General features: G+C 37.7%; 1 protein-coding gene across 1 annotated transcript in view; it reads right to left on the reverse strand.

The window, feature by feature from the left end:
• LOC139730281 (uncharacterized) overlaps positions 1-11,517 on the reverse strand; it is a 62,104-nt gene extending 50,587 nt beyond the window's left edge. The window contains exons 1-5 of the mRNA XM_071641160.1: positions 11,451-11,517; positions 5,534-5,618; positions 4,223-4,267; positions 1,749-1,861; positions 942-1,157 (exon numbers count right to left, since the gene is read on the reverse strand). Coding sequence (XP_071497261.1) covers positions 942-1,157; positions 1,749-1,861; positions 4,223-4,267; positions 5,534-5,618; positions 11,451-11,517 — 526 coding nt within the window. The remainder of the gene's footprint in view (positions 1-941; positions 1,158-1,748; positions 1,862-4,222; positions 4,268-5,533; positions 5,619-11,450) is intronic.
• Between the last annotated feature and the right edge of the window lie 272 nt (positions 11,518-11,789).

Raw genomic sequence — 11,789 nt, forward strand, 5'->3', positions numbered from 1 at the left:
AGAAGCGAAGATGCTGGCCAAGGTGCACAATATATATGTTACCCGCTACAACAAAAGGATCCGAAAGTCGGGGGAGGAGAATTTTCTGAAAATGGCATGACATTATTCCCTTACTTTTCTACTTTAATTTCATATATAGCACAACTCATAAAAGTATTCGGTTGCGGAGATATCGGTGATTTTATTAGCGCATGTCAAGTGGTTGAGGAAATTAGAATTTCGAGAAAAACGCCTTCAAAGTTTTCCTTCCAACGCTATCATGATCAAGGGGAGGCGAGACCGTTTCCACCACTTGACAATAGGCATGCTCCTAGCGACCTCCGCGATGTTCATTCAAGCTTTAATAGCTGTCAGCGGCCTACGCATGACCAATCAGTAATCAGAATGCCACGCACTGACCAATTAGATCACTCCCTCGTTGCTAGGGGCGGAGTCTAGCTGCGGCGCTAAATCCAAATCTTCGGACACGCTTCTGTTACGTTGAAAGTCGGAAAATCATGGCCCAGAAAAACACTGATATCTTGCCTTTCTTTGATCATTTAGCTTCGAAATTTCAGCAGATGATAGACAAAACATTAGACTACAAAATTATGCCAAAAACAGAAATCCGGTTGTTTTGACCAATTTTGATGATGTGACTTCAAACTCGATTTCCTCGGCTCAGCCGTCAGCGACTTTAGGATCATTTTGTTGTAGCGGGTCACATATTTTCGCCATAGTATAGCGTGTCAGTCAATTCTGGTGGTCTACATCTTTTTGCGTAACTCGTAAAGTTAACATGCTAAACGTCAAGAACTTGCGTCGACTCATGAAAGTGAAAAATAAAGTAAGACGCTTATAGTTAATTCCACTCGACTGCTTTTATCTGTTCATTTAAAAGGCAGAGTGCTACATATTCAATTCCCAAAGTTATAATCCTAAAGTCAACACCTTGTCTTTACCTCGACATGACGGTAGAGGCCTGTCCCAGTCGACGTAGCCCGGAGAAGTGGGAATCTGGACGCATTTTCGAGCGTACCGCTGGTTGCTCGCACCCCCTACCAGCTCGTAGCCTTCGTAACAGCCGTAGATACATTCGGTCCCGTAGGATATTCCATTCGTCGTGGAGCAAGTGTGGTAGCCGTTAGAGGGTGGCTTGTGGGCATCACAAGTGTCAACTGATTGATAGGAAAAAAATACATGTAGGTTGTAATTTTGATTCTGAGGAATTGCTGTTCCTTTATTGATGATGTTTATGATTGTATTTTTTGTTTTCTAGTTAAGTCACATTTGCGATAAGGGTTCTTGATTCTTGGTGATTCTATGTTTACTATAGTACGTTCAGTACTATTTAAGATAGTATTATTTAATGGTGAACTTTTCTGTCAGCTGTTCAGGTGATTGATTATGAATTATCATAAATCTATTGATAATTGTCAAATCGTTCTTCTTGCCGGATACCTCTTTCTTGGATTAGTAATTCACAAAACTAACACCACAAGGTCTCGTATTGATTGGAATAATAGGTGTTCGAATCACGGTACTTTTTTATTATAAATAATATTGTAATCATACCATTCTGACGGACAATTCGTGTACTTCTTTCAAAGTGCTAACTCCCTGTACAGCCGAAGACACAGTCGCTGTCTAGCAAAACTTCTCGAAGATTAACTTCGATAAGTTTTGTATTCTGATTTGTTTTTTGTATTTTGAATTCGGCTATTAGGTTGCAAAGCCTAAATCATGTCTAAAGAAAAAGCAGTGCTTACTTCTGACATCAATGTTCACTCTACAGACAGCTGTGTTTGGAGCAGGAGCACAGTCTCTGGCCGTGTACGTATACTGCTGTCTACCGTGACCGAAGCGACTTGGAAGATATGGGCTGTAATAACAAGGGAAGAGTTAATACATACAAACTTTCACTATCTCTTCTATATCAAACAGTCAATATGCATCGAACGAATTCTATTTTACCATGTATTTGCCTATACTCCCTGGCCTTGTCCCTCGGTCACCCATAAACAGACAAAGACCTCGCAAATACACGTGCACAAGACCTTTATGCAGGTATATATGTCTCTAAGATAATGACTATAATCAAATATATGAATGATACGTTTAAGGCTCGCAACAAACCTTGCTTTTGGTCACCCTTCCACCAGAACCACGGGAACAGTGACATTCTGAAATTGGTGACCCGATAGACTAACAGAAAAAAATCAACTCGTTGAAAAAAAAAAAAAAAAAAAACGCCACCGAATTGATGAAATAAAAAAACACTTAACACATTAAAGAATGTCAGGTAAAGATAAAGGGCTTGAAATATGTTACGTACAGTAACTATACAAGTTGACTAGTAAAGTCTACAGTATTGAGCATGACATTAATTTTTAGGTATTGGCACGCTTTTCCAAGACAGCACATCTTCACCAAATCAGTATTATATGATTAACATGGTATGGTATGGTATGGTATTTATTTCCGTATAACATATGGGTATTTCTCCTATTATTGCATAAATAAAATTCAAGTATGCTTGAGAGTGATCCGATTTGGTCGAATTTTGCTTTATAATAAAGTAGACTGAATTTGACTGCAAAGCTCACTGGACGCAATCCGGCTATCCTGGTCGTGGTAGCTAGCGCTGGCATGCGTGCAGTATTAGGCATTGGACCACTCAGATGAGAAAAAAACACTATCAACAGTAATATGGACACCCACTTTTTAAACCTAATTCTCGCCACTAAAATATATAATTCAAAAAGAAATTATGGTCCTACATCTTTTATGGCATCCTGGTCCAGTGCTTATTTGTTTACAAGTCTTGCATATGTCATGCCATGGAACTTCAAATCCGTGTGTTGTATTTCTTTGCATGTCTTAATATCCATTTGGAGTATACGAAAACAGTCAACAGCTTTTTGCATTTGCAGAAGAGCTAATTCCTGAACATCAAATCTTATATGTACATTATTACATATATTCATATTATGATATACTGCATATATATAACTTCAAAAACATTAGAGACAGTCAGTCTTACTTATAGTGTGCGACGGAACAGCCTCCCTCGCTTGCTCTAGGATTGGTCCAGAATTGTCTAACAGGTTCTACGGCACGCTTGATTCCCAAATATCTGTTTTGTCCGCTGTTGCATGACGTGTGTGGGTAATTCCATGTTGGCGGTGTCCTGTCTGCTCCATGGTGAGTCAAAAGAGGAAAATCGAACAACTCCGAAAAGTTGGACTTTGACACCTAAAGTTGTCTTCACTGATAGAAAACATTTGATAACCATCATGAAATAACCAGAATACTTTCCACACAAATTTCTGATCAGTATTCACTTTTCGTATTTGCATCCATTATGCCATTCGAAAAGGTTTAGATGATTCAAATCCACCAGAGAGAAACAATTTCGAGCTAAAGATATGAAATTACAGTAAAATTTTAAGCAAAATAGTGAGGATGTGAGCAGGTCGACCATTGTACACATGCATGCTCCATGGACAAGAATATCACTACTGGATCTCTCTCTCATGTAACTATGACTAAATGATTAAACATTTTTGTTTGCAAAGGTTGTTGTGGACACGCCTTGCACGAATTGTATTGGAACATTAATTTTTGTGACTTTGAATAGCATCATCGCAATAAATACCAGAGTGCACATTTTGCATGCAGCGTTGTGATGGATTAGATAAACATTTTTCAAATTCATGAAATTCTTCCGTCGAGATGCTTTCATTGCAAGTGATTGACAAATTGCCCTGCATCTACGTAAATAAGAACTGAATTGATCAGTGTTTTAGTAGTAGCCATGATAAAAATTCACGGGCGTACATACTCGAGCGGGATTCGAACCCACGACCTCCTGATCACCGGACAGGCGTCATCTCCACTAGACCACCGAGCTTTCGCCCGACAGCAAGTGTTGGTTCTAATGCTTCTAGCATGCAGCGGGTACTGCGTAATTATTCAAATTCATGAAATTCTTCCGTCGAGATGCTTTCATTGCAAGTGATTGACAAATTGCCCTGCATCGACGTAAATAAGCACTGAATTGATCAGTGTTTTAGTAGTAGCCATGATAAAAAAAATCATGCTGAAAGGGAGTACGACTTTGAAATAAAATATAAAAAAGACAGCAATAATAATAATACTGGCAATGCTCTTACAATGAATTTATGAGAAATACGAAAACAGGCACAAACATGACATTGAACGATCTTTGTGTACAACTTACCCGGTGGTGGCGGGGGCGGGCTCCGCCGTCTCCGGCCACAACAATCTGTACAAAAGACAGCATTCAAACAGTACCTGTATAATTATTCGCCCTATTAAAAGTTTATTGATTTAAAAGTCTGTCGTAGCGTGGAATATCATCTTTAGAACGTATCAGGCATTAAAAAATTCATTTGTGCCAGGGACCGTGGACATTCTGTAAAATACTATTCGGTTTTCTGTGTCAATCGCGATTCAAAGTACACATTATCACCTCCGTCAAGGGAGGAGGTTGTGTTTTCGTTACAGTTGGTTTATTTGTTACCTCCGCCAAGGGAGGAGGTTACGTTTTCGTTACCGTTGGTTTGTTTGTTTGTTACCTCCGCCGAGGGAGGAGGTTATGTTTTCGTTACCGTTGGTTTGTTCGTTAGTTACCTCCGCCAAGGGAGGAGGTTATGTTTTCGTTACCGTTGGTTTGTTCGTTAGTTCGTTTTAGTTAGTTTGTCCGTGTGCAAAATAACTCAAAAAGTAGCGAACGGATTAGGATGAAACTTGCAGGAAAGGTTGAGAATGATACAAGTACCAAACGATTAACTTTTGGTAGTGATCCGAGAATTTGTGCGTGCTCTAGTTTCTGCTAGGGCAAGGCGCGCAGTGCAAGGGTTTATGACATAACAAAGGATTCTATATTGGGGAAATCGGGCAATTTTTCAGCATGCAGACCTATGGATGGAAATCACTGATCTCTATGGAAGAGCCCAAAGAGCTTTTCCCCAGTGGTAGTGAGGAGAAAAAATCTCTTTGGGAAGAGGAAGATCATGGGTGGAAAGTAACTGCTTGGCGGAGGTCTGCGCTCTCAGAGTGCTTTTCTAGTTATTCTTGTTATTATCATTATCATTATGATGATGATCATGGTGATGATTATGATGGTGATTATTGTTATTAGTGTTATTATTATTATTATCATTATTAGTACTGTTGTTATTATTATCATTTCAATTATCACCATCTTCCCTATTATCACTATCTATTCAGCAAAATGAAAACGACAGTCAACAGTTAAATAACGTAAATTTCACATGAAAATGGCACATTTCGCGAATGACATAATAGTACGAACAGGGAATCGAGATATTGGGCTAGGGCCCACAAAAGTAATCTTTTTTTTTTTCTGATGCCATAGGGAAGTGAGCCCCCATGCAATGCATTCTACTATAAATATATACAATGAGCGTTAAAAATAAAAACACTGTCATCAAAACACACTAAAAATACAATTATCAAACTAAAATAAACGAGATAAAAAAAAAACCCGCAGGACTAAGTCTCTTACCTGATTGAGCTATAAGCAGAGTAAGAACGCAGGGCACGAGAAGAACACGACTCAACAGTGTCATCATCATTTCGCTTAGCACGTCCTGTGGACCGATAAAATGGAAGAATTACTGCCACACATGGATATCACTTTATATCAACGTATCACACAGAGAAAAAAAATAGGTTAAACTTTGCAACTTTAGAGGTGCAGACCAATCTCAAACTGGGTGCACCTTTTCGGGTGCAGCTTTGCACCTTTCAGATCAGAAAAGTGCAGAGTTACACCTTTGAAGGTGCCCTAGTTGTGATGCTGTTGTGAAAGGTGCAAAGTTGCACCCGTAAAGGTGTTCCCAGTGTGACATTGGTAAGAAAGGTACTATGATGCTATTTTCTCATAGTGACCAACTTAGCACTAAAGTCAGATGTGCATGAAATCAAGGAACTTGCTGTCCCCTTACTTTTCAAACAGGGTGTGAGTCTTTAACCTGCAAGTCAACTGTCTGAATGAAACTGAATACAATAATTCAACATACTGGTAGCATTGAAATGGTTACAAATGCTGCCTTGTGTAAATGCTGCAAATGTTTTATTGCCTTTCAGATTAGTTGCATCTTCCCGCAAAATTCATTAAGTGGTGATGTTATCACCTCGCATCACCTCGTAAAACACTCGTAAAATAATACATGCTATTTGGGGTTTAGTTGTTGTTTTTTAAATGTTCAGGGTACTTAGCGTGACAAAATTCCCAGGTCTTCCCAATCATTTTCAAACTTTTGTCATTTCAATTAAAAAATAAACATTCAAATCGATACAGCGCACGCAGGTGAAAATATTTGGGCATTCAAGTTCAGAATCCGAGCGATCAATGAATGGGAGCTCAGTTTCGTTTCCGTCGAATCAAATTTACGCATTGCGTTCAATTTCCAAATGCAAGCGATGCATTTTCATAATCGGGCATTTCAATATCATTATTTTTTAATGACATTTCATCTTGTGCAAATCATTAATGCTACTTTGGAACAATTTATATTACACCGCACATGGAAATGAATAAATGAAATGAAAGGAAATAAAAATCCACGCTTAAGTCTTGATGCCCTAATTTTGGGCGTTCATTTTCATTTTCAGGTAATCAATTTCTTACTTCGTGCAATCTTCTTAATGAAGAAGATATGATAATACTTTTTGAAGAGTATGAAGAGGAAGTAATGGGGTGAGGATGGGGGGGGGGAGGGAGAGAAGTATTCTTCAGTTTTCATTTCAAGAAATTTTAAATGATAAGGTCTAATCAGCCGTGTATCCAAACAACACATCAATTTTTACATGTTATACTCCTTGATGACACCGCATGCACTAAAATAGACAACGCCCCGACATTAACCATACAATGCATCAATTTTAAGGCAAACTGACAGACATGATCTCACATAATCCCACATATGGAAACCAATTAGACATCAATTACAAAACAAAAAAAAGATGTAAATATCATTCATATGAGTGTTAATGTATAGTCGATTTTCCCCCTCGAATTAGGTGTCATTCAACCTCCACCATTATGGTTGTTTGTACGTCAATCTAAATAAATGGAGCATGATGCGCCTGTTTACAGCGTTTTTGTTCGCTGCAATTTTACTATCGTAAAGTTGAAATTTCAGAATACACAAGTGAACCATAACACCGTATATAGCAAAATAAACGTCTTCATCAAGAAGCCCAATGTACTTAAAGCTAAGTAAATTGATTGCCCCTATATAGTGAATTTGAATGATCCGTGATGCGTGAAATCAAATGCTCAGCTAACATAGGTTTTCCCGCTCAAATTCATCTGATTTGTATTCGAGTTAACAACGCGATCATTAAAGTTCGAATGGTTTTGAATGATATCCGAGATCAACATTAAAAAAAGTAACTAGTCTATTCAACTTAATTTCATCAGCATGAGATTTCATTACTTTCTCAAATAAACAAGTAAAATCGGGCATTCAAATTAAAAATGCACTTGTGACGTATTCAAATTCCCATCTGCATCGTCGGAAAGAAGGTGAGTTGGTGACATTACAAGTGAGAGATTTTGTACTGGCCTTTATACAAATCTTTAACAGTTCTCTTTTTTGACATGAAATCAAACAGGGAAAAGAATAACATGAAACGCACTTACTTTCTTTAATTCTTCGCAACTAATTATAATTACTGTATGCAGTACACTGTAATGTCATCAACTCTCCTCAGTTTGGTAGAAATTATCCTCAATATTATGAAACGGTGGTTAGTTCTTATGATACTTTAATGAAATTAAGAGCCGATTCATAAATGAAAATAACAATCAAATAATTGGAATTTTCTTTCTTTTTTTTCTTTAGATAAAGACACTTTCTAACATTTGAAAATGATTCAAATCAATATAGAGGGAGTGGTCAAAATTAGAAGTAATAATATGCGTTTTACCTCAGCTTGAAGGCAAATATGGAAGGATGATTTCCATTCAGACCGTTGCAATTTAGAGTGTTCCTTTCGCGACGACACATACACGGTAAGTGCTCGCTGATTGTGCTCGTGTGTGTGCGCTCTTGTGTAAAACAGGCAGAGAGAGTGAGAAAGAGGGGAAGGGAGGGGAAGGGACGGAGGGAGAGATGACGTTGGGAATGGGACTTTCCCGACTTATTCCAAGTTCGTATGCTTACAAATATGTCATTTACCAATTACCCCACCGGAGAGGTGGGAATTTTCCAGTTTTACCTTTCTTGGCCTTTGTGATAATCTCCAATCAAATTTTACCAGTAAGTCAGGAAGCAAATAAGGGGGAAAAATAACTTGCGTGGAGATACTTGTGATTAAAGATAGAAATCCACTCCAGAATACATAACGTGGAATGATCCTAGGCAGCAACAATAAGTATAGGACATATAGGTGAAGTTTAAGAAAATCGGAAATTCGTTCAAAATTTACGATTAACTCATTTAAACAAGATGGTGTCACACCATCACTGATTGGGGAGACAACATCAGAGGCATCACTTCAGAAATTCACATGATTAAGATAATTCACCATACATTATTTACTTTCATGATATGATAACAGACTACAAATTTGCCGGTCAGAAACCATGGGGAACATTGGACTTGCCTAACTCTGACCGCTTGTTTATTTCAGATCCAAAATCAGTCAATGGTGCGACAGAGAGTCCTATCGTGCGCGATGGCCTTTAAGTGGCATTTGAAGGTCAAAGTACAGTAGAAAGACACTGATTTAATATTTGCAGTGGGTGTACACACAGCGAGAGAAGGTGGGATCGACCTATTTGATCTAATGTATGAAAAAATGAACACACATATCATAATCTACTTTTAAACAATCCTAAGCGTGTTTATTTATTTATTCATTTATTTATTTATCTATGTATCTATTTATTTATTTATTTCACATCTGTAAAAAGGGTGGCCCAAGTCAGCCTTTGCTAGTTTTCATCTGCGCCTTTTAAAGCACAACACATAAAATATTGCAAAATTACAGTTACCAGCAAACAAAGAAAAAGAAAAAAAGAATAAATACATTGGAATACAATCAGAAATTAAACAAAAAAACACTGATACAACAATTTCAAATACAAGTAAATACTGCAACAGTTTCTAATTAAACAAAACATTGAAATTATAGGAAAAACGACGAACAATAATATCTATTGCACAAATTGAACAACTGATAAAACTGTGTGGGTATAAGTCATTGAGTAAAAATATTTCTTGATATAAAAAACAGACATATCATAATCTACTTTTAAACAATCCTAAGTTTCAATAGGGGAACAGCGTGTCTCTAATGGCAAATCATTCTAGTAAGAATATGAGGCTATTCTGATTTATTTCAGATGTGAAGTAAGTCAGTCGTGCGACTGAAAGTCGTACAGTGTGCGGTGTCTTTATGCGTCCTGGTTACATGTAATACCACTAAATCCACACGAGTTTTGCAGGTTCTGTACACTACTTGAAGGAAAAACAGCGCTAAACAACGGACAGGAACAATGAATGTGTGAAAAGGGGCCATGGTTGTTTCTCATCAGTTCGGATGATTTAGATAGGTCATACTTAAGTTTGGTTTATTGCTTCTAAACATCAATAAAATCATTTACACCTTTAGATAATGAGTGCAATGTAGCAGCATGACAATGGTGCCCAAAACAAATTTTGAATTAAGAGTTTGAGTAGTTTTATCGTATACATTAGTAAACCTGCAGATCAAGGCCAAGGAATCACTCTTGACGACTTTTGGTCGTACGACTGACTGAATTTGGATCCGAAATGAATCAAAAGAGCCTCAGAATACATACGTTTGTTTATTTCAGATTCAAAGTCGGCCATTCGGGCGACTGACAGTTGTATTTGTAAGGTGGCCTTTAGTGATTAATATTTAGGAATCATTGACTTTTACCTGAATACACGCCATATTCGTAGATGCATAGCATTATGTATTACACTGTAATAGCAAAAACAAAACAAAACAAAACAAAAAACTTGAATCTTCATTTTTTCATTGGAAAGTTGTGAGGTTATGACATCAACTCACTCATTCGTATGTCCATATCAACTGAGCGAGAACTGTTCTGCAGAATGCAATGATACTTCAAGTTTTCATAATTTCCCCATTTCTTCGGCGATCTTAATTAGATTGTTACTGTTGTATTTAGTAAGATTTCATTCTTTTTTTAATTAAACTAATTTAGGCGTATTACTGGCGTGGAATTCCCCATTAAACTATCCAAGGGTTCGATGTTGCGTAATCAGGTCTTACCTATTTCTGGGCACCATATCAACAGTAGATGAGGGGGTTTTGCACTGATTATTTTCGCATAATGAACGTATTGTTATGTTGTCCTCGCTATAAAGACCGCCTGCTTAGCATCTTCTAGCAACGTCAACACATTTTGTAAAGTTTAATGGCAACTTGGGGATCTATGTTGCCAAGCAATGCACACGCAAGTATAGAGGCCTTGGAAAGAGATCTTTCACATGTTAATGTGCTAAGTGATCTGTAACAAAATAACTGTGAGACATTCAACTCTCCCCGAGGGTGAGATACACTATTGTAAAAAACCATTGCAGTACGGGAATAGTGCCCTTAAAGTGAAACATATGAAATGATATTAGTTACATTGCTTGATAACCTCCCCCGCAGGCAGGTTAGCACGTCATCATTAAAAAAAAAATAACAAGCCTAAGAAAGGCGAAACCAATAGTTGCATTTGTGTCAATAGAAACATCACAATAGGTGTCAGAATAGATTCTGCGACAATAGTTTCAACACTGAAAGCGTAAAGTGAAAATTCGGTTTAGACTGATAGGCCATGCAGGCAAGGTGGCATGAATAAATATAAAAAGTGATAATAAATTTCTAGGTGAATACCTTCCATTTTGGGAAGGACAAAGAAAGGGAAACCCCCACCATTTACCCCCAGCTATCCCATCAGCTTTTATGCCAATTTCATTGACAGGTAAATAAGTTTGGTTGTCAGGGACAATCTTTGTTATTCAGGTTTTATACATGAATGCAATGATTTTTTTTTCTTTGCTGCTATTCTGATCTATACATTGGTTCATTATTTTTCCAACGCTGTTCCTGTGATACCATTTTCTCCTTTTAGTTACAAAAAAGCGTGTCTTGGTTTCTCTGACAGCGCTGCTGGTTGTAGATGGAGACAAATAATTAAAGAAACTCGCCCTTAAAACTTGACCCCACTGAATAATATCTTGCTTTCAGCTGTTTATTATGTTGCGTGTATTGAATAATGCAATCTGAATAACAAACATAAGATAAAGAGGAGCATTAAAGGCTAGCGCTTCCTTCCAATGGTTTACTTGACAAGACGCATAAGATTAAATCAAGCAAAAACAAAATACGGGAAATTTACATGAAAAATTGACAAGGGCTGCGTTTACTCGAGCTCCTGCGTTTATCACGTCTATCACGAGTCGAGAGGGTGGCCTTGTCACTGCGCAGCTCCATTGCCCAGTTCGACCGAGGAACCGAGGTGTGTAGTTTGAATTAGTTGGCATGAGCAGAACCGTACGGAAGCTTTAAAGTGCCATTCGACTTGGAGACTTGGCGAGATAATTTATCTTGCCAAGTCGACATCTAAAAAGTTATATGTCGTCATGGTGTGATAATGTATCTTGCCAAGTCGACATCTAAAAAGTTACATGTCGTCATGGTGTGATAATGTATCTTGCCAAGTCGACATCTAAAAAGTTACATGTCATCATGGTGACATAATGTAT

This window comes from Diadema antillarum, unplaced genomic scaffold, assembly GCF_040938485.1.
Source record: "Diadema antillarum isolate AM-2024a unplaced genomic scaffold, OU_Dant_1.0 seq00000300_RagTag, whole genome shotgun sequence".
Taxonomy (NCBI): domain Eukaryota; kingdom Metazoa; phylum Echinodermata; class Echinoidea; order Diadematoida; family Diadematidae; genus Diadema; species Diadema antillarum.